The sequence below is a fragment of the Acomys russatus genome, chromosome 29 (genome assembly GCF_903995435.1).
Source record: "Acomys russatus chromosome 29, mAcoRus1.1, whole genome shotgun sequence".
NCBI classification, from domain to species: domain Eukaryota; kingdom Metazoa; phylum Chordata; class Mammalia; order Rodentia; family Muridae; genus Acomys; species Acomys russatus.
In genome coordinates this window covers 3,506,892-3,533,867 of record NC_067165.1, presented here as the reverse complement: position 1 = coordinate 3,533,867, position 26,976 = coordinate 3,506,892, and the positions used below count along the sequence as shown (strand labels likewise).

The 26,976-nt window shown below is 41.8% G+C and overlaps 1 protein-coding gene across 1 annotated transcript in view; it reads right to left on the bottom strand.

Annotated features, from left to right (window-relative positions):
* Positions 1-16,221: 16,221 nt before the first annotated feature.
* The window catches only part of Fyb2 (FYN binding protein 2), a 100,985-nt gene continuing 90,230 nt past the window's right edge, over positions 16,222-26,976 (bottom strand). The window contains exons 14-20 of the mRNA XM_051171387.1: positions 26,139-26,170; positions 24,372-24,432; positions 20,862-20,948; positions 19,360-19,453; positions 16,790-16,946; positions 16,664-16,697; positions 16,222-16,401 (exon numbers count right to left, since the gene is read on the bottom strand). Of these exons, the coding sequence (XP_051027344.1) occupies positions 16,389-16,401; positions 16,664-16,697; positions 16,790-16,946; positions 19,360-19,453; positions 20,862-20,948; positions 24,372-24,432; positions 26,139-26,170 (478 nt within the window). The 3' untranslated portion in view covers positions 16,222-16,388. The remainder of the gene's footprint in view (positions 16,402-16,663; positions 16,698-16,789; positions 16,947-19,359; positions 19,454-20,861; positions 20,949-24,371; positions 24,433-26,138; positions 26,171-26,976) is intronic.

Genomic DNA, 26,976 nt, shown 5'->3' with positions numbered 1-26,976 from the left:
ATAATTTATCTAATACTTATTTATTCATTTATTGTATTATGAAATGATTAACAAAATCATTGACCTGATTCACCCTAGAAAATATTAAGCTCTTGAAAACAAAAGCAACATTGCCTTGACAAGTTTCTCTTCACCAAAAATAGCATATTTTCTGTTTGTTTTTTGTTTTTGTTTTTGTTTTGTTTTTCAAGACAAGGTTTCTCTGTGTAGCCTTGGCTGTCCTGGACTCACTTTATAGACCAGACTGGCCTCAAACTCACAACAATCTGCCTGCCTCTGCCTCCTGAGTGCTGGGATTAAAGGTATGTGCCACCACTGCCTGGCTAAAAATAGTATATTTTTTATTTACCAAGAAGTAAATGAGACTATTGGGCCAATTTTTCATGTGATTATGAAAACAAGTTCATCTATCTTTAAATAGTTTTTGAGTCAGGAATTTGCATCATATCACATCAGAAAACTTTGTAGTTCTTTCAAAAAATGATGAATAATATTTATCACTCCAACTCCTCAGTATCAAGATAAAAGGACCTGTGTTCACTAATTTGAGAAAGTGGGTGTCCAATTTAACTTAGCTTAAAGTTTTAATCTTTGAAAGACTGCCATCTTGTGGCAATAGATGGTAATTTTTAGCAGTTATTTTAATTGCCACGCTTAGTCCTGGTTTGTCTATTGTGTTTTATGAATGTGGCATGAATTTGGCTTCTCCAAATGTGTACATATCCTTTTGTGGGGTGGGGAGACCACCTCATAATATTTGCCTAATTATGAGTGGAAGACTTTGAGATAAAGAATTGACTGGATCCCTTTCTTCCACTCACAGCACCCATGACAGTTTTGAAGGCAGGAAGGGCGCCAGAATGCCATCTTGGTCTAGTGAATTTGATGTTAGGAGCTTGCTCAGGGCAAGTTACATTATATGAATGATTATGATTTTAGTGAAGAGCTAAAAATTATTTGCTTATTCATTCCAGGGTGACAGTTACTTGTTGAGTTTCGGGAGAACTGAAGGTCGTTTTGTTTCTTTTAACATTTTAAAACACTTTATGAAATTAGGTGATGGAGTAAATTGGTTTGCAGTGAGAAGCAGAGGCTAGAAATTTGTCATAGCTTTTGTTGCTCTTGGAAACAGAGAAGAATTCTTTGCAAATTTATAATTCCCACATTCAGTCAACGCTGGGTACAGGATGTATGGACCCTAGGGAGTGCTACTGTTAGCTTTTTGATGTGGGTCTCACTTATGTCCTGGAAATGGGCTCCATCTGTGCCTGAAACTAAGAAACCTTGGGTGGAATTTTGGAATTCACTGTGTCTGCTCTGCGCCCTGTGGAAGAAAGAGGGTGCTAGCAGACTTGGATGAGTTCTTCCCGAAAGAACAAACCTCGTAACTGTGTGCGACCCTGCCTTGCCCAAAGTAGTTCACTCTTTTAGGACTTTCGCCGAGTGTGGTTGCTCGCCTGTAATCCCGCTGGGGAGCATGAGGCTGGAGGACACTTTGAGACTGACTTAGACTCGATCGATAGCAAGACCTTGTTTCAAAATGAAACAGCAAGGAGAACTTAGCATCCCATAAGAACATCTGGAAAGTGCCACAGCAAGTGCGGTTGGTGACGAGTGCCCCTGAGAGAGCACTTCATCCCCTTCCATGTGTTGTGGAGCCTGATTCAAATTAAGAACCACTCCATTTGCCGTGCAGCAGGTGCCTCCTGCACCTGCAGCTTGTGTCACAGGTTGGCTTTCTTAATCCGACTGATGCTTTTCAGGTAGAACAGCTATTGTTCCCCCCTCCCAAATGGATGATTCAAGTCTTAGATAAGGTTACTTATGGAAGGCCAGAAGAGTAAGAGCCCAGTAACTTGCTGTTATGGCTCTATGGGGAGCGAATCAATTTTATTTGTTCTTCAGTGGTCAGTGAACATTTTTCTAAGCTCTTCTATTTTGGAAAGCAGAATTGAAGCTGTCTCAAATTAAATGTACAGGGAGAGAGAAAAGCAAACCATTCAGAAGTTAGGGTTTTGGTTTGATCAAGAAACCTTGGAAGAAACCCTTGCAACATCCGGTCGCCTGTAGAGAGGACCCAGGAGCCTGACCTAAGTGAAAACCTAAGTCCTTCTGTGCCAGAGAATTGTCTGTTTGTAGCACAGTAATTCTTTATGCAAAGAAGTTTCCAAGGATACTTTGTTAAGTCTGGGTATACTTTTTTTTTTCTTAGCTAGTTTGCACTCAGGGAACACAAATTTAATACTTGAGATGAAATGAAACACAACTTGGAAAATAATCATAAACAGCCAAATCGGATTTTATTCCACTTTCTCTGTAGTATCCACTAAAATGGAAGCAGGATCAGTTAATATGGGCCCCACACTAATGTTTGTAAGATTTACTAGCCTTGAACACATGCACCATAGGCCCTGTAGCTCCGTCTGTTTGCTGGTTCATGAGTTAAACTCCCAGTGTGAAGACTCCTACCTAAATTTGAGGTCTGCTCTCGGACTTGTCTGGTTTGTGTTTGCTTTTTAAAATCTAAAACTCTTCAGTCTGGCATATTTCTACCTGTTGCTTTGTCCTTCGGTTATTCTATGACTTTTAAATAGGGATTATGACTTCAGCAGTTCTCAGCAGCTCTATTGAAAAATTTGGGTAAAGGCTATGTGCGTCTCTTAGTAAGTTTCATCTGGGACTTGGCTTCAATTTGAGACCCTAAGATGAAAAGGATAGAGAAAAGAGCTGGTGTCCCTTAGAGTGCTGAAGTTCTGCCCTCTTTACTTTGTTTGTTTGTTTGTTTTCTTTTGAGACAGGGTTTCTCTGTGTAGCCTTGGCTGTCCTGGACTCACTTTGTAGACCAGGCTGGCCTTGAACTCACAGCGATCCGCCTGCCTCTGCCTCCCGAATGCTGGGATTAAAGGTGTGCACCACTGCCGCTCGGCTTTAGAGGCTGCGTTCATGTCCATGCCTTATGTATTTGTGTTCTTATGCTTTTGTGAATGTTCTGTCTTAGTTTGTGGCATTTCAAAGGTGTACACCCTATGTTATTCTAAATACAACTACTTGGACTACTGGAATGCAACTGACAAGAAAGATCAGAAAATCAAAGCATGCCCTGGATTTAGCACTCATTAGAAAATGACAACTAAGTAGTGATGACACAGCTGATGCATTTCCAGGTCTGTTAATGTGCCCTTAACAGCGGCTGGTCCAGGAAGCAGGATCGGCAATCTTCCCGGAAGTTGTAGTGCCATCCTTGTGTTCACTCAGTGGTGACCAGTTGTCCTTTGGAACACATCACCGTTTTTTCTGGGCTGAACAGTTTGAGTTTGTGAAACATCTGATAGCCCAGTAATAAAAACACAAACTGGTGTATTTCTTGTAAGTCCTGCAGTAACATACAGTAGTTTGATTACAAAAGCTCGCTGATTGCACTAACTAGATGTGATTATGTGAAATATTTATGATTATATTGATTTTTGTAAGTATTTATAAGTTATTGAGGTGCTTAAAATTCAGAAAAAAATCTCTAGAACATATTTTTTTTCCTGCAATTTTATTTATGTGATTTCGGTGCAGGGAGTTTTGTACTGGGGATTGAACCCAGGGCTCCACATGTGTAAAGCAAGTGCATGGCTGCTGACCTAACCCTCTGCCTATATTCATGTGATTCTTAAAGCATGGTCTCTTTTTGTAAAGGAAAATTAGCCTCAGTCCATATCTAATGATCATAATTTGTGGCTGTTTGCTGGATTAGGCTTATCTAAATTTCATATCGGTAATTTTAAAATTTTGTGCATAAATGATATCACACTATTTTCATAGAGTGTGTCTCTGTGAACTACCTACTCACTATTGGCTTGGTAGTAATTCTCAGGCCTTTAAAAATATGGAAATGTAACTTAAGTTAATGAGCTTTAAATCATGCATATATGTATATGTACATATATATTATTTAAATACGTCAGCGGCATCTTGACCAGCTTCCCTGCCAACATTTATGATGCAGTTGACGCCACTAAGCAGTTATAGCATAAGAAACAAGACCCACAGTCTAGACAGGATTAAGTTTTGATTAAACTCCTTCAGCCATAACCTGATAAGCCTCAGGTCCCCTCTAGTGGTTATCAGACCGCAGGCCTGCATTTTTTGAGCCAAGACTAATGTTTACTGCCAGCCTTGCATAGCAATCACATTTAAGACTGCATGTGACTTTTGGTAACTATACTTTGTGTCCAAGAGCAGTTCAAATTTTATAGAAGTAATTCATGATTATTTGGGTAAATTCAATTATCTTTAAAGTGCAATTAAGGAAATTTTAGGGTATACTATTGTCTCCAGTTTAAAAAAAAAGTTAAGGATTTGTAGAATATCCTAGAATAAAAAAAAATTGAACAGACTTTTTTTCAAAAATAAGGTTTATACAGTGATTTTTTTTAAACTTTAAGATTTGCTACTTTGTGTTAATTTAAATTTTCAAAGAGAAATAGAAGCTTCCTAGGAAAGAATTGCATTGTTATTTTTCTCCTGCTAGTCTCAATGTGCATTTTCACAGCTAAAGGTCTCTTGTAAATAATGTTTGTTTGTTACGAAATTAAGCCCATTTTTTTTCTAGATGGAGAACATTTTTCCAGACTCAAAGAGATATAGACCCACTCGCTATACAAAGAAAGAAATAGTACCTGGTGCCTTCTCAAACAATTGCAGAGTAAGAGTAAACACCCATTCAACCACCACTTTCTTCTCCCATCCCCACCCCACCCCATCTCACCCCACCCCACCCCACCCCACCCCACCCCGAGTTCCCCTGTCTGTCCCACAAATGATCATGGGGTTCGCTTCTGCCTTTCCAGTTCCACTTGACCAGACCTCACACCAACACCACCGGAAGTTGCTCACTGAATAGATTTTCTGTTTCCGTTTATTTCACCTTTTAAAGCCACCTGGGCAAATATTGGCTGCCTTCTTGTGCTTTTAAAAATGAATGCAATTGCTAGCAGTCTTTATATGTTAGAGTTTATAAAGGAAAGAAACACAGAGCTAAGGACCGAATCTAATTGGAAACTAACTCCCTGTTTGCTGCTCTAGCAGGACGAGTTACGTAACGTTGTGTAGTTTCTTCTTGTACAAAGTGTGGATAATAACCTACCTCACAGACGTATGTGAGAAGCCGTTTGGAAGCCCCTGAGTAGGGGTTTATAGTCCCATTTCAACGTCAATCTTTCCTTTTTTACTGAACACCTTTGATATTAATACAGTAAGTATCATGTTTTTAGATGTCGTATGTATTAAGGGCATAGTGCTGAGAATGTTTAAGACACAGTTTCACAAATTATAGTGTTCTAATTGTAAGACACTTAAAAAATTTCTTGGAAACCTCAAATGTTTAAATATCAAAGCTGTCTTTTGTTTCAATAAACACTGTTATTCTGAATGTTGGCTGAAGCTGCCTTAATGTACCAAAATACAGCTTTCTGTCAAGACGTTGTTGTGCTGTTCTGAGTGAAGTTCACTGTGAAGTTGCCACGGACTATGACCTTGGAGGACAGTATTTTGATGGGGATGGTTTAGCTACTATGCAGTGATTTTTTTTTTTTTTTTTGAGTGTAAAAAATAAAACTGGAAGTTGGCAGATGCTAGGTTATGTCCGTGATCATAACATAGTATATTACTATATAATAGTTATTTGACTTGTTTTTCAGGGACATTCACTCTTAGTCTGTAAAATAGTCCCATAATGTATTAATGTATTAGCTCATTGGTACAGTGCTAGAGCGTGTCTCTACTGAAAAACATTGTTCAGTCGTTGAAATTGGGACTCTTTTTTACAGTTGGTTTCAGAAGAGAAAAACAACAGACTCACAGTGATTTTTGTTTAAATAAGTATAGATTATAATTTCACCTTTATTTATTATGCATTTTTGTGACTTAAATAATCAGTAGGAAGGATTTCTCTTTAGTAGCCATATAGAAAAGCTGAGTGAATTGCAGAGTGTTTCGTATTTGCAGATTCTCCCTAATTAATGTTTGCGCTATATGCAACTCATTGGCAACAAACACAAGATACAATTTCTGATTATGTGTGTGCATTTTCCACAAAATCAAATTAAAGTCTGGTTAATTTGAAAGCTATTTTTGTTTCTGTTCAGTCATTAAGCTAATGTTCTGTGTTCCAGCTAATAGTTCCTAAGAAAGCAATTGCTTGTGACTCATAGGAAATTTCACATCATTGTTCTTTTTTTGTTTGTTTGTTTGTTTTTGAGACAGGGCCTGTCTGTGTAGCCTTGCCTGCCCTGGACTCACTTTGTAGACCAGGTTGGCCTCAAACTCACAGTGATCCGCCTGCCTCTGCCTTCCGAGTGCTGGGATTAAAGGCGTGTGCCACCATGCCCAGCTCATTGTTCACTTTTTTTTTTTTTACTTTTATTGAATGCCTATGATTTACATGTCATGCACCAAAATCCCTCTCCTCATCCCAGTAAAATAAAACAAACAAAAAATCTTGTCACAGAAGCTGTAGTGTATCACACAGTAGAGCCTTTTGTTCACATATGTTTACTTTCAAATGTTCATTGCTTCGATTCATGGGTCTGGTTGGAGGCCTACACAATCGTTACTGGATCCTCACTGGGACTGCTGTCGGATATCCCATTGTTGCTGTGTGTCGAGGAGATTCTTAAATCTTTGAATCTGCAAGTCTGGCCGCTTCATGTGTTCCAGCAGGTAGATGTTGGGGTGAGGTCGACTAAGAGCCCTGGATCAGGTCTTGCTCCCTTGTCCTCAGGAGAGGGCCCACTCTCCCGCTCTTGTGTCGTCATGGCAGGGCCAGCTCTCCTGCTCCCATGTCCTCAGGGCAGGGCCCCCTCTCCCACTCCTGTGTCATCAGGGCAGGGCCTGCTCTCCTGCTCCCATGTCATCAAGCCAGGGCCGGCTCTCCTGCTCCCGTGACTTCAGGACTTTTTATGTGCGTTGGTGTTTTGCCTGCATGTAGGTCTGTGTGAGGGTGTTGAATCACCTCAAACTGGAGTCACAGATAGCTGTGAGCTGCCATGTGGTTGCTGGGAATTGAACCCAAGTCTCTAGAAGAGCAACCAGTGCTCTTAACCACTGAGCTCTCTCCAGCTCATATTTTCCTTTTTTTTTTTTTTCAGCTCTAGTAAATAAAATTACTTTCTTGATTTCTTTCTCAGCATGATATAGGAAGGTTATTGATTTTATATTCTAATGTGTTGCTGAGAGTGTTTATCAGTTTTAGGAGGCTTGGGTAGACCATTTAGGTTTTTTTTTTTTTTTCATATTTTACACCATTTATTTAAATGTATAAGGGTTGCATGCTTACCACACAGTGCTACCATGTATTTCTACTGTAGTGCTTTTGGCATGGGAGTCAGAACACAACTTGCTGCTGTGGGTTCTTTCCTTCCACCAGTTGAACTCAGGATGTCAGGCGTGGCAACAAGTGTCCTTGCCCTCTGAGCCATCTCACTGTTGAGGTCTTTTAAGCATAAGGTCATGTTACCTACAGATTGGGATACTTCCTTTCTGAGTTGTATGCTTTTACTTTCTTTCTCTTGCCTTCTTGCTCTGGCTAAGATTTTGAACACTATACTAACTAATAATTATGAAAGTAGGCCTTTTGTTGTGTTCCTGACTTTAGAGAGCATGGTTTGTTTTTTCTCATCTGGGGCAATATTGGCTATAGGTTTGATGTATATGTCTTTTCTCATGTTGAGATACGTCCCACTTATCCCTAGTTTCTTCAGAGCTTGGCATGTAGGGTTGTTGAGCTTTGTCAAATCCTGCATGGATTGATATGATCATATGGTTTCTGTCCTTGACTCTCATTTCTATGATAATGTATTACACCTACACATTTGCATATTTTATGAACTGCGGAATTAAATCAATTTCACCATAGTGAATTATTTTTTTTATAAGTGCTGAATTTGGCTTGCCAGTATTTTATTGAAAAAAATTGCATTTACATTAATTAAGGAGATTGGTCTATGATTATTTTGTTGTCTCTTTATCTGGTTTTGGTGTCAGGCTTTTCTTTCCACTTTCTGGAATGGTTCTTTAAAAACCTAGTAGAATTCAGTAAGGAGTCCTTTGGGCCTGTGTTTTTAATATATGAGAGACTATTTTCACTTTAGCCTCATTGCTTGTCATGTGTCAGTTTAAGCTGTTTATTCCTCTTGCTTTCATTTGGGTAGGTTATAGCTGTATGGAAACATGTCAATTTCCTCGAGATGTTCCAATTTTTTTTTTTTTTTTACATAAGTTGTCAAAGCATGTCCGAATGATCTGAATTGCTTTGGTATCTGTTGTAATGTTTTCCCTTTTAAAATTTTATTTCAATTAGCATACAAAATATTAGTTATCATTGCAGCATTTTCAAACTAAATTTGAGTTGATTGTCTTCCTGCTTCTCTCCTCTCCCCTACCCCATCCAGCTCATATCCTCCTCTCCCCACCCCCATCCAGCTCGTATCCTCCTCTCTCCTCTCCCCTACCCCCATCCAGCTCGTATCCTCCTCTCTCCTCTCCCCTACCCCCATCCAGTTCGTATCCTCCTCTCTCCTCTCCCCTACCCCATCCAGCTCGTATCCTCCTCTCCCCAGCTTTCCTGCCAGATATGTCATAGTGTCTGTCCTCAGCATTTCCTTTTACCCTATTTTGGTTACTTTTCTTTTAAGCTTCACCCACATTTTTACCCATTTATGTGCAGATGTGTACATTTCAAGCTAGTATCTATATATGAGCGAGAACACACAGTTTTTGTATTTCTGAGTTTGGGGCACTTCTCTCAATACTAAAATTCCAATATATTTATGTACCACATTTTCATTATTTGTCAGTTGCTAGGCATCTGAGCTGTTTCCCAGCCTACCCCCTTGCTTTGTGGACAGTGTAGCAATAAGCATGGTGGCGTATCTGTGTGGTAGGATAGAGAGGGTTTTGGGTATATGCCCAGGAGTCACACATCTGAGTCCTGCGTGCTTAAGTTTTTGAGAAACTACCACACTGATTTCCAGTGACTGCCCCAGTTACACCATCAGCACTGAATAAGTGGTCCTCTTGCCCCATGCTTCAGGAGTATTTGGTGATGGTCTGTGAAGTGTTTTGTTTTTGTTTGTTTGTTTTTTATCATAGCCATTCTGACTGGTGTGAGATGGTATGGCAAAGTAGCTTTAATTCAACATTCCTGATGGCTAGGGATGTTGAGTACTTTAAAGATACTTATTGATAAAATTCCCAGTGATTGTTTCTGTAATAAATTGAGTCGGTGATCCAGGAGTTCTCTTAGAATTAGTTTACTTATTCATAAAATGGACACAGCAATATATAAACTCACAAGGTCCTTATGATTTTCTCTTAAGGAATAAATGACACACATATTAATGCACTGGCCAGTGCATTAATATAATTTCCTTAAAAAAAAAAATAAGGGTACTTACTGGCTCTCTGCATTTCTTCTTTTGAGGACTACCTGTTCATTTCGTTAGCCTATGTGTTGGTTGTTTTGATTTTTGAGTGTTTAATCTTCACAGTTCATTTTCAGTTCTGGATATTAGCTACATATATGAGGCATAGGTGACAAAAATCTTCTTATTCTATAGACTGTTCACTCTGTGATAGTTTCTTTTGCTCTGCAGGAAAAAAATTTTTTTTCCACATAATTCCATGTTAATTCTGGTGGGTGTTTCCTGTAGAGATAGAGCCACTTTGAGAGATCTTTTCCTATGCCTATATTTTGAAGCATTTTCTCTTTGCAGATTCAGCATTTAAGGCTTTATATTAAAGGTTTTGTTGGATCCATTTTAAATTGCTTTTCATAGGGGGTGAAATGATGTGGGTGGACGACCAATTTTTCCCTCACCATTTTTGAGTAGGCTGGTCTTTTTCTCCCTCCTGTGTTTTTAAAACCTTTGCCAAAAATTAAGTCATCATAGTTATGGGGTTTATTTCTGAGACCACTATTCTGTTCTGCTTGCCTGTGTCTGTTTTCTTTTTTATTTTATTTTATTTTATTAATTTATTCTTATTACATCTCAATGGTTATCCCATCCCTTGTATCCTCCCATTCCTCCCTCCCTCCCATTTTCCCCTTACTCCCCTCCCCTATGACTGTGATTGAGTGGGACTTCCTCCCCCTGTATATGCTCATAGGGTATCAAGTCGCTTCTTGGTAGCCTGCTATCCTTCCTCTGAGTGCCACCAGGCCTCCCCATCCACGGGACGTGGACTTTACCTGTGTCTGTTTACCTGCGTCCTGACAGCCCTGTTGCGAGTTTTGAGACCAGGTGCTATGATGCCTGTGCCTGGGTTCTTTCTTTTCTGTCTGTGTTCCGGAAGGCTATTTCTGTTCCATATGAATTCTTACACTCTTATATTTAGTTCTGTGAAGAATGAAGTTAGAATTTTGATGGGAATTGCACTGAGTATGTAGATTACTTTTAGCAATGCAACTACCTTTAAAATATTCTGCCATTCCAGGGCATGGAAGATCTTTCTATTGTCTAGTATTTTCTATTAGTATCTTAAAGGCCTCATTTAGAAGACTTTTACATCCTTGGTTAAATTTATGCCCAAGTATTATTTTTTTCTGGAGCTCTTGTGAATAGGATTTTTTTTTTCCTTCCAATTTCTTTCTCTGCAGGTTCATTGCTGGTATGTAAGAGAGCTAATGGTTTTTGCATGTTGATTTGTATGCTGCAAACTTACTGAAAATTCACATTAGCTGACTTTTCTGGTTTTAAAAGAAGAGTATAGAACCATGTCATCTGGAAATGTATAATTTCATTTCTTCCCTACCTATTTCTACTCCTTGTAGATCTTTCTCTCTTGTATTACTGACCTAGGTAAAATCTCAGAAATTATTTTGAATCTGAGTGGAGGCCGTGGATACCCTTTTATTTTTACAAGAAATGGCCTCAACTTTTTCTTGTTTAGCATAATGTTTCTAGGTTTGTCATATTGCAGAATGTTCTATCTGTTCCTAAGTCCTCTAAAGCCTTTCTTATAAAGACATGTTGTCTTTTCTACATGTATTGGAATGATGACGCTATCGCTGTCCTTAAAATGGCTCGTCTCCATGAACGTCAACACTGTTCGGATGGGGGCACTGGAGCTTCAGAGTGTTAACCTTCCACCATTGGTTGCATTTCTACTCACTTAATTCTAGTAGTTTGGATGACACTGTTCTCCGTAGGTCCATCTGCTTTAACTCTTGTTTCTCAACAGGTGGCACTGTTGGGGAGGTTCAGGAGCAGCCGTGCTGGAGGAAGTGTGTCACAGGGGACAGGCTTTGGGACGCAGAGCTTTGCCTACATGTGGTTTGCGTTCTCTGCTTCATGCTTGCAGTTCTACATGTGAATTCTCCATTTCCGGCTCCTGCGGCTATGCCTGCTGCTTGCTGCTGTGCTCCTCGGTGATGGCATCTTTCTTATCCCTCTGGAATGGTAAGCCCAAATAAACTTTTCCTCCTAGAAAGTGCTTCTAGCCATGTTGTTCTATTAGCAACAGAAAAATAACTGGCCCAGAAGTTGGTCCCGGGAGTGAGACATTGCTTTGAAGAGCCTGGTCCTATTGAGTCTTTTTGAAGATGGGCTAAGTTACCTTTTCATAGCAACAAAAAGTAACTAATATACTTATTCATGACCAGAAAGAAAAATGAAACGGCGGTGGAGTTGAAACTAGGAAAAAAAAATAGCTTCGTATCTTTTTTCATGGCTTTATATGTCTTTTTGCCTATAGTCTGCATCCCTCATCCCTCAGTGTTACCTCATTTGGTCTCCCCTCTAAATTTTATTTCATACCCGCATGTACTGGTGTAGACCGCATGGCGACCACTGCTGCTTGACCCCAGCACATCCATATCACAGACCGCAGCTCTCCAGCACCCTTTTATTTTCACTTTTGATGATTCTCACTATGTGTTCTGGGAGTTTCCTTATGCTTTTTTCCCTTTGGGAACTTTTGTACAGGCTTTGGTCGAGGACGTGAATGGACAGTTTAGAGAGACAATGGCAGTCTCTCTAAACAAATTAATTCTTAGGAGGAAATCCCCACCACCCACCAAACCGTATAGTGTGATAACTCCGCCCACTTCTACACAAGAATCCCCATTGTGCCCCTCTGTGTGCACCAAGAATAGAGACGTTAAAGATTTGTTAACTGAAAATGGTGCCAGAAACTCTTGGGTACACCTGGTCCCAAGGATGAAAGCACACAATCGAGAGAAACAATGGCCCAGACCCAGAGCCTGAGGCCTCAGCTGAGGCCAAGAGTTCAGTTAATAAGTCTAGGATAGTGCCCACAATTGATTCCCTGGGTGCATGACTTCAAGGATGAATGGTGAGATCTGGCCTGCCCCAGCAGGAGCAGATTCTGTTAAGAAGTTAGACTGGCTTGGTTCCCCTCTACCATTTACAGGAGCATACACTGATGGGATTAGGATGGTATGGATAATGGAAAAAGAAGATATTGGGATCTTCCCTTTGGGGAGCATATGAGGAACAGGCCCATATTGAAAGAACACATATACACGTGTACGTTATAATGTTTTTGAGTGTCTTAAATTAGCTATATGTGTTAACTTGTGAGTTAATTATGGTAAAGTAACTGTGCAAAAGGATTATTTAGTATATTAAATTGGTATAGATTTGAGCGTATCTAACCAATCGTGTGTCCCTGGGACAAGGCTACCTTGGTCATGATATATAGTCTTCTTGGAGTATTCTAGGACTTGGTTTGCAAATTAGTTGTTGTGAAGTTTTTTCATTTCAATTTTATGTGTATGGGTATTTTTTTCTTCATGTATGCTTATGCACCACTCCCATGCTTGGTGCCCATGGAAGCTGGAAGAATGTGTTGTGTCCCCTGGAACTGGAGTTACAGATGATTGTGAACCTCTGTGTGGGCGATGAGACTCAAAGCCTGGTCCTCTGGAAGAGCAGCCAGTTGCTTTTAACTACTGAGCCATCCCTCTAGCGCTATTCTGGTGGCAGAGCTTAAAACACAGTGAGTTTATAGTGTGCAAAATTGTAAAAAAAAAAAAAAAAAAAAAAAAAAAAAAAAAATATATATATATATATATATATATATATATATATATATATATATATATGAGATCAAACTGCTAAAATATTAATCAGACAGAAGCAAAAATGCAACAAACCACAGGATGAAAATGTACTAATGAATAAAGCAAAAACCAGCAAAAGGGGGATATAACTCTTAACTCTTTCTAGTCTGCTCTGGAAAATGTTTCCAGGCCACATGTGGGTCACAGCTGGTGAGGATTGCCCCCTTCATTTTAACGCTGCACCTGTATAAAATCGAGCTGTGGGGACTAGACAGCAGGTGCTTGTTCACAGGTGGGGTGGCTACGGTGATCAGGCCTTGCTTAAGTAACAGCAGACCTATGGGCATGGCTAAAGCCTCGGTTAGGGTGATGACTTCCGGGTGCTGGGAGGAAGCCTTGGCAGCACACGGTGACCTCCAGGGTGATAGGCACGGGCGCGAGCCTTGGGGAATGCGCACTGACTTCTGGAGTGATACGGCCAAAACTTAGGGTGCTCCCAGCAACTCTGAGACGATGGGTGGGGCCACCACCTTGGGCTAAGTTTCAGCTTTGTAGCTATATTTGTCCCACTGTGGGCAGATTTTTCAGAATATAGCACGGGCTCTGGCAAGTGTTCTCACAATGACTGGGTTCTAAAGGTCCTGAAATTTCCCTCTTAAAAACACGACCTATGCATTGTCCAATAGAGTGGTGTCCTATTTTCATGAGTTAAAATACTCTCATTTTTCTGCTCTCGGTTTCTAGTTTTAGTCATTGTGTTTATAGTGAATGAGAAATTCTTTCAGCTTTTTTTTTTTTTTTTTTTTTTTTCTGTTTTACATTTGCTAGGATGTGCTTTGTGTTTAAAAATGTGGTCTATTTTCCAGCTGCTGAAAACTCTGTGTACTCTGCACTCCACAGGTAAAATATAATGCAGATGTCTGTTCAGTTGCTGGCCTGTCTGGGTGACTGCTGGTGAGGGCAGGGTGTTGGAGTCACCTACCGGTCTTACTATCTGGAGCTCCATCCACACCTTTATGTCCAGCTGGGTCAGCTTAATGAAATCAGGTATATTTGCCGAGTGCGTGTTTAGAACTGGTCCTGTAATTGAAGTGCAGTGACACTGCTTACCTCTTGTCTGACATGTCAGGCAGCGCTAATAGCTACTACCCTGCTTGTTTCTGGTTCCACTTACTGGTGATGACACGGCAAGTCCGCATTTGTCTTTGTCTGTTGAGGCTCATTTCCAAAGGTAACAAATACATGAGCCATTTTGTTTCTTTCTTTTTTTCTTTTTGAGACGTCTATGTGAGTAATTGTATCATTTCTGTCACTCCTCCCTTTCCCAGTTCACAACTTCTTCTATAACTGCTACTGTTACGTGCGTATGCGCCCATGCACGCATGCACGCACACGCACACGCGCGCGCGCACACACACACACACACACACACACACACACACACACACACACACACACACACACACACACACACACCCTATTGAGCCCAAGTTAGTGTTCCTCCTATGTACACTAGGTACTTGTGTTTACGGCTGACTCCTTGGGATTCTGTAGCCTGTCAGGGAGCTTGTTCTTCTAGAAGACTGAGTTCCCCTCTCAGCAGCCCTTGGTCGCCTGTAGCTCTTCATCTAGCTGTGGGCTTTTGTGAAATTCTCCTACTGAATATTGCAAAGAAGTCTCTTTTCTATGTAATCTGTAGCCCTATCAACCCTGATCCCCTACCCACCCCCCAAACACTGGCATTTTCTCTTAGCCTACTTCCTGAACTGGTCCCTAGTCTTTAGAGGAAATGTTCAAGCAGTATTTTCCACGAGACTCACTGGATGCCATTGGCCTGAGTTTCCTCACAATCTCTGGCAAGAATATAGATTTTCCTAGTCTGTGCCTTTATTTCAAGACCAAGCTTTAGTGCCATCTTCGCTGTGACAATTTTCTTAATCCTTAAGCCATTCCATTTATAATATGTTTAGGTTTCACTATTTGTGGTAATCTACCTGTTTTATTCTTTTTTTAAATTTAATTTTTTAAAAAATTATTTATTTATTATTATGTATACAGCGCTCTGCCTACATGTACACCCGCAGGTCAGAAGAGGGCGTCAGATCACATTACAGATGGTTGTGAGCCACCATGTGGTTGCTGGGACTTGAACTCAGGACCTCTGGAAGAGCAGACAGTGCTCTTAACCACTGAGTCATCTCTCTAGCCCTTAATTTTATTTTTTTTACCTGTTTTATTCTTTACACGTTGAACTCTCTAAATTCGTTTGATTATTTGTCTTGGAATGAAAATGCCCTTTATTGATTGGCAAGTGCCATCTGGACCATGTAAAGGAGGATGGAAGACCTACAGAAGCTTAAGAAGTAGCTTCGAAGCAGAAAGGATGAGGCTGTCAGGGAAAAGCTTCCATCAGACCCACTGCTTACAGAGCTGAGCGAAACTCTTAACATGTGTCTATGTGAATCCTGGTGCCCTGGAGGTCAGAGAAGGGTATTTCATCCTGGAGAACAGATTCTGTGAGTCACTGAATGTCGGTGCTGGGAACTGAACTGGGTCCTCTGGAAGACTAGGAAATGAACTTAAAATGTAATAGTTGAAAGCATATACAGAATTTATTAACATACAGTGCATTATCAGGTAGAGCCAGAATGTTATTTACAACTCTACAATTTCTACTTACTATCATGTAAAAGAAATACATTTGGGGGGATAGACAAACTAATAATTTTCCCTATTTTTAACATGATACAACATGTATATTTTCACATTTTTTCAATACACTTAAACACTTGTAAGCAATAGTTCTAATTGAATTTAGGAAGGAATTTTTTTTTTTCCCAGCAAAGTGTTCCCTTCAGTAGTACTAATCTTCTATTCTTTTACTTTGGTTAAAAAACAAATGAGATAATTCAGGTGTTTGTTTGTTTAAAGTAACATGGTCACATTATGTACTATGTCAAATTGATGAGAAGTGTAGATGTGCACCAAGCAGTTACATACAGTGTGGACTAACATTAGAAGTTCACTGACCGTTTGCACCACTCACTGGTGCCAGAAGGCAAGGCTTCTAACTTGGGCCATGGATCATTAGGCAAGAGCTTGCATGCCAACATGCTGTTTCACATTCCAGCAGTAAAATAGACATTGAAAGACAAACTTGTATGGAATAAAACTAACATTGACTTGTTGAGGGTTTTCTTTTGAGTTTCTGACAGAAGCGTCCACTGCCCATCTCACCGACGAGGAGCTGAAGTGCTGTGAGGCTGAACTCAGGCCGTGGCCACTTCCTGACTTTCTGCGGACCTTCCCAAGGGGTTCAGCCCTGATGCCTGGGACAGAAAGGAAAGCAGGCAGACGTTATGAAATACATGGTAATGGGGCAGTTAGGAGATGTCAAGAAACTGTTTAGAAACGGGCTCTGCATATTAGTTTGGTAGTATGCTCCGAAGGCCGCTGGTAAGACCTCCTCCGATGCAATCCCATTAGTGAGCTGCACAGCTCGTTTTCAGATAAATTTAATAGGCCCTTAGAACACGCGGTACTACTTTAAACCCTGGACCTTGTGGTTGGATATAAAATTCAACAACTTACTTGAAATGTAGATGGTCAATGAGCACATATCCATCTGTAGAAACAAAACTCACTTTACTAAGTACTTGAGATTTCTAGGAAAGAAATTTCTTGAATATAAAGAAAAAAAGTTCAACATAAACTCACATTTGCCTTTGGAGTTGCGACATATCACTAGGTTCTGCTCAGTGGTGTCGATGATTTCCAGCTGCTCTCCAGGAGTTATTGGCAGATCAAATATCCCGTTCCGCGAATTACCGGAGCATGCCACTGCTCTGTTCATGACCACGATTTCTTTAGTGTACTAAAATGAGAAATTACCAGTGAGGGCATGCTTGTGTGGCTCTTATAACAGAATTAATGGAGGGTACAGTATAGTAACCTCAAAATACAGGATGCTAGGTACTGACAAAATAAATGATGGGGGCATTGCGGTGAAGCGCCCTGAACATAGTAAGATCCAAGTTAAAACATTTACCTAATGTGACTGTAGTTTGAAACTGTTTTCACACCCACTAATACGTATTAGAACAAGTCCTGGCGGGAGAGACTATGGCACAGTCCGTGTGCTGTAACAGCAGCAAAGGGACATCCTAGCTCAGGAAAGGGAAGGCTGAAACAAAACTCTGAGTTGACTCTGCTTCTGCATGGCGCTCCGCCCTCATTCTTTCAGTACCCCTTCACTTTAAAATGGCAGCAGATGGGTACCTGCGGGGAATGCCCACTCTCCATGGGCGGCAGAAGACAGGCACCGTGAAGGAGGAATCCCTGATGGGAATCCAGTTCCTGAACTCCCCAGGAGGCTTTCTTCCCGATGAGCTGGCCGCTGCAGGTACTTCATTGTCTGACAGGTAGGTGAGGCCCTAGAGGCCTACTTCCTGGATTGGGATGGAATGCCTCCATGCCTAGCTCCTTCCTCACCTGGCTAAGAGCTCCTGCCACCCTCAGGACCCCTGACAGCACCTTCTCCTTGCTCCAGGGCATTGTCCTGTTTACTATGACTCCTCAGTGGCTTCTCCAAATACAAATCTTAAGTAGACCATGTTCCTAGTTACACACACAGTTCTGAAAACTCTGTTGCTTTTTGGATGAGACCCACAATTTTTAGCTTGATATTCGAGGTCCTTTGCACGCTGACATTCCTTGTGCCTTTATCTCTGTCCTCCTTACTGGACCCTCAGGGAGCTCCTTGGTAAACACACATCTTCCCATCTCTCCAGGCTTTTACTCGTGCACACTTGGTGGTGTCCCCCGGCCCCCTTCTTGAAATACACACATCTGCCAACAACCTCTCATATCTCTGTGACTGCCACGAACAACTTACTGCTGTAACTGTACTGAGCATATTTCTGTGGTAGGATTTAGCAAACACGCTAGCTTTTAAAAGGAAAGTAGAAGCTAGTGTTCCTCGTCTTCGTACCTGTAATTCCTGTCACAAGCGTGGTACACATGATTTATTTTTCTTATTTGAGCTGGATTGAAATGGCATTAATTTTTTTTTTTTCCTAAAGGTAACTGGAAGCCCACCTCTGGTAATTAAGGATAGACTTATGTGAATACAGAGATGGCATTTCTGTCCCATGTGGGATAGTCAAGGGAGAAAGTGCTTGATGAATTGTAGGGTTCATGTCCACCAGAGATTGCTATACCGTTGGTTTATCTAATCAAATAACAGTATCAACTTTGGGCCAAGCAGGTGATATCAGAGGCTAAGGATTTATGTTCAGTCCTATTTAGTTCACTCACAAAGCAGTTCGGGGCGTTTGTGAAGTGAGAGGCAGTGGGTTCTCTGCTGAGCACGTGGATGTGAGGATCAGTAAGAGAATCTGGCTCCTGGGGGCTCACAGCTGAGTATGCTGAGCTGCGCCAGAAGTTGGTAGTCAGGGAACGGAAGAGCAACTGCGTTAATCAGAAGGTTTGCATAGTCTTTCTGCAATGAGAGATGCCTCAGCTGAGTCCTGGCAAGTGACCACAAAGGATGGAGAAAGCCGCAGGGGCATGTCAGATGTGGAGTAGCCCAGGTTGGAGCCTGGAGGAAGGAGACGCAAGGTGAGGCAGAGGTGCAAGCTCTTAGCAACAAAACTACGAGCAGTTTGGTACCAAAGCAGAAAGAGCAGAAGCAAGACTACAAGGAGAGAAAGCAGATCAGCTGTGACCAGGATGTGAGGAAACCAACAGGAAATGCTTCTGGTAGAGCCCTGGCTCCTCTTTCTAGAATTCGACTCGCTTCACCCACTGTCTAGTGCATGGATGGTGTTAACAAATGTTCCCTGAATTCAGGAGTTCTCACTTTGGCAGAATAGGAAATCAGGAAGGACCACGAGTGGAAACTGCTCCACAGCTTCTTAGTGAAAGATGGGCATTTGAGATGCTCACTCATTCATTGCACTATCGCTCGAACACGGCACATCCTGTACGTGAGAACTGAAATCTGAAAGGCTCTCCTTCCAAACAGAGCTGCACATAGTGATGAGGGAGTGAGGAGTGACTAAAGCCTTAAACAACACTTTACAAGCTTTACCAGATGGAATAGCAATGTACAAAGGCATGCCAATATAGGAATGTATTCGATTGTTATATATATATATAAAAAAAAAGGATCATCTTTATCCCAGAGGGGCTGAGGCACAGCAGACTCATGCAGCCTTAGAGTGGGCATTTGTGGTGGTCAGTAGCATTCATTTTCCATTAGTGTTCCGTTTCAGAAGAGAACATACCTGAAATCTTTCTCTGAAAAGCTTTTCTTCTTTTTCCATTCTATTCTTTTTTAAGTTTTGCTTCTTATTTCTGAAGAAATTTCTGGGAGAAAAACTGGTGAGAAATAACATGGGTAGGGTTAAGTGTAGCATAAAAGTCCTAAATTTGTAAGTCTATGAACTCATCCTGTTTCAGGATAAACTCAGGTACAAATTCATGCATATATTCACACACACACACACACACACACACACACACACACGTCTACACACACCCCTCTACTAAAGCAGATTGTCATAACTACTGAAGAAGGTAATACTAACTGTTTTTCTGTTTAATACATACAAAAGTGTTGTTCTTCCCAGGGCTAAACATCAAACCCAGTGCTTCATTTATACTAAGTAAGCATTCCACCACTGAGAGAACTCTCCAGGAATATTTCTGATAGCACGCAAGCATGGGGTGAAATCAGCTCAACATAGGGAGAATGGCTGCGCACAGGAGAAGCAGCGGGATGATAGGGGAAATCACGTGCTTTACAGAAAAGCAGGGGTTTTAGTCTCTCTTCTTCTTTTATTGCAGTGAGCAAATGTCATGACTAAGGCGTCTTGTAGGAGGAGGTATTTATTTGGGCTTATGAGTCCTCCCCCAAGGAATCATCATGGCAGGGAACTGGCAGGCACAGTGGCTAGAACAGAAAGCACCGAGCGGAGAGCGAACTGGAAAGGATATGAGTCTGTAAACTCTCAAAGCCCCTCCCCCCACCCAGTGACGTACTTCCTTCAGCAAGGCCATGTCTCCTAAGTGTACCCAAACAGCACCACCAACTAGAGCCAAGTAGTCCACTGCCCCCAGACTATGGGGGACATTCATCGTAAAGACCACAGTCAGGGAACTGTGTTTTGACAACACTTATCCATGGACCTTGTGTGCTTCCAATGTAAGGAAACAAGATCTGGGGTGATGGACGGCACCCGTGAGCTACGAGCCAAAATAAACCCTTCCTGTCTTAAGTTGGTTTGGGGGGGGGGTATGTTAATCACAGCAACAGGAAAAGTAAGGGCAGAATTAAGACAATACAGCCAGATGTGACACCCCCCAAGCAGCCAGTGCAGTCTGAATGGCGTTAGCGAAGGTTAGCTCCTAGCTGCTGAAGTGTTCTGATTATGTCTAACACTAACTGTCGTCATAACTAAACTTCCATATTCTAGTCGGTATTCTATTTAAGTTTTGTCCTTCTGGAGGGATGCCTTATGGCCTAGAAGGCAAGAAGAGCAGAGGTCCTTCACTGATAGTTGCTGCCACCTCTTGTGCTTTCTTCCTCCTCATTGTCGGAGTGTAGGGAGGAGGTTAGGGATGAGTGTAAGGGACTGTGCATTTTTACTTTGTTCTCTTTTAATTCTCTCATTTGTCTGGGAGGCAAGTGTTGCTAGTTTTCACTCAAGCGAGGAACCTGAAAATCAAAGTTAAGGACTTGCCTAAGGTCAGACATGTGGAGTTTTAAGCGCACTCGTGATCTTACCTTTTGGATCCATCACTGCCTTTTTTCCCCTTCTTCCCCTTTGGTGTCAAAAACTTAGCCTTCCAAGTTTTTAGTTTATCTTCATCCCTGAGGAGAAAAATGTTTTGATCAAGTACATTAAGACTGAACTAGTAAGCTGGGTGTGGTGGTGCACGCCTGCAATCCAAGCACTCAGGGAGGCAGAGGCAGGCAGATCTCTGTGAGTTCGAGGTCAGCCTAGTCTACAGAGTGACCTGGATAGCCAGGGCTACAGAGAGAAACCCTGTCTCAGAAAAAAAATAGAAAAAATTGAACTAGCAAACATTTATAGAAGCACCAATGCCTTCGAGGCCAATGACCAACGTCGTCTGAACATCAGCTAGATGTCTACTTCTGTATTCAGAGCAAGGCCATGCAGTCAACAGCTCAGGCTTTATAGGCTTTGTTCTTCAGTGTAACTATTAGCTCTGTTGTTCTGACTTCACTTACAAAGACCAATAGCAGACCATGCTGGCCCATTGGCCAGAACCTGCTGACCTCTAAGCGGCCCAAATCTGAAACCAGAAATGAAATTAGCCTCAGATTTTTTTGTCTCTCAGATGTGAATCCTATTAGTAAACTTGCAATTCACCAATGGCTAAAAATGTTCCTTATCCTTGCAGGAATGGCTAAGGATGCTCCTCACCCCGGCAGGAGGAATGGCTAAGGATGCTCTTCTTCCCTGGCTAAGGATGCACCTTGCCCTGGCAATAATGGCTAGCATCACCAAAAGTAAATACTTGTGAGGGCAAATTAGAAGAAAGATTATAGAAATAAGTAAGTTTCTCAAAAAAAATTGAAATTGCCACACGACCCAGCGCGAGCAATCTTGGGCATACACCCAAAGGACTCCCTGTCTACTACAGTGACATTTGCGCGTTCACATCCATTGCTGCAGCGTCACGGTAACGAGGAATTGGAACCAGCTTACATGTCTATCAACAGATGAGTTGATAGTGGAAATGTGGACCAGGGGCTGGAGGCACAGCTAAGTGGTCATGAGTGCATGCTACTTTTACATAGAATGCGATGCAGTTCCCAGCTCACACGTGCCTGTAACTCCAGCTCCAGGGATCCAGTGTCTCTGCAAGGTTATCTCTACTCTAAGTATCAAACTCCTCTCCATTCTTACTGGGACTCGGGAAAAAAAAAAATCTTGCCTCAAAACATAATTTTGATAGCATGTCTGTCATGATCATAATTGAAGTCTGGTATGGATGAGAGGACAATAAGAGCCATAAGAAAGGGAAGCCTTGGGTATCAGATGTGTAATTTGAGCAGCTTGGGAATCTAAAGTAGATAGATCCCAAGTTCGAGGCCAGCTTGGACAAAATCCCGAGCAACAGAAAATAACGAGGGCTGTCTAGAACTCTTCCCACATACCTGTATCTGTTTTCAAATATTCTGGTTCAACACAACCAAATTCCAGTGCATAACTATAGGTTAGTTTTTCATTCATTCATTGGACAAAAACTGTCTCTCCCCAAACCAAGTATTATCTCTTGTCTGTGAATTGCTTTATACCCAACATCTGGCACCAAGTACGTGATCAGTAAGTATTTGTTGAATGAATTAGTAGTGTTGGAATGCTTGAAGTATTGGACAGTTTTGGAGTTCAGGGAACTCCTAGGAGTGTAGAATGGGGGTGTAAAGGAGGTGAGGCTGAGGGGCTGCCAGGGGCAGCGTGGACAGCGCCTTGAGCATGAAGCACAACCACTGAACGTTTACAGCTGGTGGGTGGTGGGTTTGGTGACATGACTATCTTTTTAACTTTGAAAATTTAGGGAATTTAAAATTGAAATGGAGGTAAAATGGCCACCTGGGGACTTTGGCAGGAATCTATTTAAGAACCAAGAAAGGGGCGGGGGGATTGTGGCTGGGTGGTTGGGGAGGAGAAGTCAGAACAGTTTGAGAGACATTAGAACAAAAACTTGGGAGGGCAGGCAGGAGACTTGAGGAAACCAGAGATAAAGCCTAAGGGCGACTATGTTCCTAATCACTACCATAGACATTAGAAGGGAAGTTTGGATAAGAAAAAAGTGTGTCCTGCATTATTACACATCTCCTGAGTTTAGGAAGTGTTGCCCTCGAGGCTTGCTGGAACTCAGGAAAAGAATCTAACTTTAAAATATAATTTTTGATATTGTTTTGCTGTAATAGAAGTCGTGGATGTAGGTCAGAGAACACTAAAATATATACAGGAGGAAAGACTGTGGAGTCACACCTGTAATTCAAGCCACGTGGGAATCTAAGGCAAGAAAATCCCAAGTTCAAGGCCAGCTTGGGCAACTTAGCAAAACCCTGAATAAAATGAGAGGACGAGGGCTGTGCAGAGTGTTTGTCCTGCAAGAAGGAAAAACAAGGAGCGTGTAAGCGGAGAAAACAGCTGTTCCAGGGCATCCTAAGAAGAGTTGATATTTCAGGCATGGAAGAAAGAACCAGAACTCAACAAAGCTTAAGCCAAGAGGAAGGATATGAAATCTTTCCATGGGAACATGAGAACAAGACCCCTTTTCTCTTTATGGACGGCATGACCAACATTTTTAAATGCTGTCGAAAAATCCAAGTATGTTATGATCTTAAGGATGTCACTTGGGTTTAACAAGGGATTATTAGTGGCTTTACCTGGACTCAACACAAGTCCAAGTACGTTGGGCAGGGATAGGAAGGATGAAAACAAAAGGCTTACATCACCAGCTGCTTCGGAGAGATGGAGCGGAAGCCACCCGAGGCTGTGATGGACACTGGGTCTGATGATGGCTTCCTTTCTAAGTGATTTAGTTCTTGAAAATTTTCTATCAAACAGCTCTTTGCTATCCTGTGTCTTACAGTATATGCAAAAGATTACTATTTAAATGTGTTGAGATTTTCTTTTTTTTTTTATAATTAATTTATTCAGATTCCAACTCAATTGTTATCCCATCACTTGTATCCTCCTGTTTCTCCCTCCCTCACTCTTTCATCCTATTCCCCTTCCCTAGGTCTATGACTGAGGGGGACCTTCTCCCCCACTATATGGTCATAGGTTATCAAGTCTCATCTTGGTAGCCTGCTTATTCTTTCTTTGAGTGCCATCAGGCCTCCCCACCAAGGGGAAGTGGTCAAATAGGGGGCACCAGAGTTCATGTCAGAGTCAGTCCCCGCTCTCCACACAACTGTGAAGAATGTCCTGTCCATTGGGTAGATCAGACTACTTGTATTGTCCTTGGTTAGTATAATAGTTTGAGCAGACCCCCCTGGACCCTGATCCATCTGTCACAATGTTGCTCTTGTAGGTTTCTAGGACCCTCTGGATCCTTCTATTTCTTTTCAAGACTCAAAGATAAGAAACAAACACAGGCCCTGAAGCTCCAATGCCTTTGGCTTGGTGCCACTGAGGGATCACCAGTGGAATGTCCAGTCTCTCAGGATCTGCCTCTCCAACTGTATCTAACAAAGCATTAAGCCATGGCTGCCGCCTGCAGGGATAACCAGCGAAATAAACTGACTTACTTTGGTTCTTTCTCACTTGTGTCCACGTCGTCGTAGATGATAAGGTCCTGAGACCTAGGTCCTAGGGCACAGACAGGATAAAAAAAAGTTATTAAGTAAGCATCATACCCCCCCCCCCCCGCCAGCTTTCCAAATTATACACAGTGACCTAGTTTTCCAGCTGTATCCTCAAGCCTTTCATCTGATTACATAGACGGGCTGGAGCAAAACAAGTCTCTTTGGGGAAGAAGTTCCACTGAGGCAATAAAAAGCGAGCTCTCTGCATAGCTGACCTGCATGTGCATTTACAGTAACTTGATTTCACCTGAATTGTCAGTTGTCTGTGTTTTCTAGAACTGAAAAGTGATTCATTTTACTAGAATATTGAGGGAGACTTTTCTGAACTGAGGAGAATGGGAACGTATCTGCTCATTTCTAACACACACACACACACACACACACACACACACACACACACACGTTTCCTTATTTCAAACCACTGGTCTGGAAATTTGTTTCTTTGCACTACTGTTGTATTACATTGACTCTGAGTCAATACATAATGATAATTAGACACTTGCAGCTTGTAATGTTCACACTGCCGTGCAATAGAGAATTCCATTATTTTCAGATGATTCACTACTTGAAAAAGTGTGCGACATTTTGCTATATTCGCAATTCATGTTCAATTATTCATAAGTACTCTTAGTTTTACTTACTTCCTTCAGTACCTCTAAGGTTTGGGTGGGTCATAGCCTCAGCATCTCTTATTTTAAGTGCGTTGGGACAGAACATTTCAGACATCAGATCTTTTTGGATTTTGAAGTATTTGCATATACAGAGTGAAGGATATAGAAATGGTATCATGGGACTAGAAGTCAAATATAAACTTGGAATTAGTGTTTCATATACACGTACTACACATATCCCAGTGGCAATTTCATACATTATTTTACTGTGCCTGCCATGTGACACATTTGTCACATGAAGTCAGGTGCAGAATTTTTCAATTATGGTAGCCAGAAAAAAAAAGTTTCAGATTTCGGTGCACTTTGGTTTGTGGTTTTGGGGATTAGGGATAACCCATCTGTAAGATGGATTCATATTCCAACTTCCTTTTAGGTGTTTTTATGACAATATTTGGGAGAGCTGCAATTTCACCGGGTCTATATAACCTTTGTTATTTAGTTTGGCAGCTTACCTTTCTGAAGTACATGTTTGAATCCCCTAGTCACAGTTATAAATGAAAGTAACAATGTGCCTATGAAGAAGAACCAATGAACAAAAATCACACAGTCCTGGTTTATTGACAAATTCCGTGCACCGAGAGCTTCCTATACTTCGGGCACTGTGATAACTTCCACACGGTTGTTTTACGAGTGAGACAGTGTTCCAGTGACCCGTTCTTAGTCTGTTAGTGTGTGGACTGCAGCACGTTCATTCTCAATTTATCATCTCAATTTATCATGTCTTAATCTGGCTAACGGATCGTCAGAGGTGTGCGGATCAACGCCTAATGCCTAAGCTTCATAGTCAGAGAGACGTGGGTACGCGGGCCAATCACAAAGTATGGCTGTGGGGCTCAGAGCTTCCTATAAAGAGAATAACATCTACTTATGGAATGGCGGAAAGTTGGTTCTCATCTCTCCAAAACAGGAAGTACCATTGTTTGAGATACCTCCTTTCGCTCTGATGGGTCCAGAACTGATTACCAAAGCGCTTCCTTTACTCCTTAATACACCTGAAAACAGCAATCCTGACAGACAACATCAAGTGAATGCCACTTACCTAAGTCAGGAAGTGACACGGAAAATCCATTGCTAATGAAGAAACAAACAAACAAACAAACAAACAAAGTCAAGGAAAAACGCCATGCACATTAGCAGATATGTCTGAAATGCCATTCTGATGGCAGGTGTCCTCGTCCACATGGTGCTTTGAGGCAAGGATGGGATGTGAGACTCTTGCAGCTCTGTTCTGATTGTACCTCCTCCATTCCAAATGAGCCCATCCATCCCTATGGACTGCCTGTACCTCCTTCCTAGCTAGCCCACTAGGGCTGCCGTACAGCGCAGACCTGCATCCACAGCATCCAGCACTATGTGCCAGCCTTCTAAGAGACAGTTGGATACCCCAAATGAGCATGAGGAAGGAGTGATGAAAGAGCCGCGTACAGATAACGTCACGGGGACTGCACACACTTCAGGCCATGTGCGCTTTTTATGCCAAAGGAAGACTTCCACAGGGAAACTCAGGGCAGGTTGGAATGGAAGGTGGCGAACAGTTATGTGGAAGAGGGCATGAAGCCCAGCTAGATTTGGTTCTTTTCTCCCATTGCTAAGGCAGTCACATGGGAAGAGATGTGTGATAGGAAAAGGTAAAGAAAAAAAGAGAGAGAGGGAGGGAGGAAGGCAGGCAAGCAGTCCTGTGGATACGAAGCCTTTAACTCAGCACTCCAGGTATTTTGTAATAGCCATGAGCCAGGCCCTTACGCTGGATGATTGATGATTGAAGGGAGACAGAAAGTAAAGTAACACCGTCTTCTCCACTGCAATGAGAACTACAGTACCCACACACAGGTCTGCTTGGATCTCATAGGAGCTCTTGCTCCAGCAGACAAGTAGGC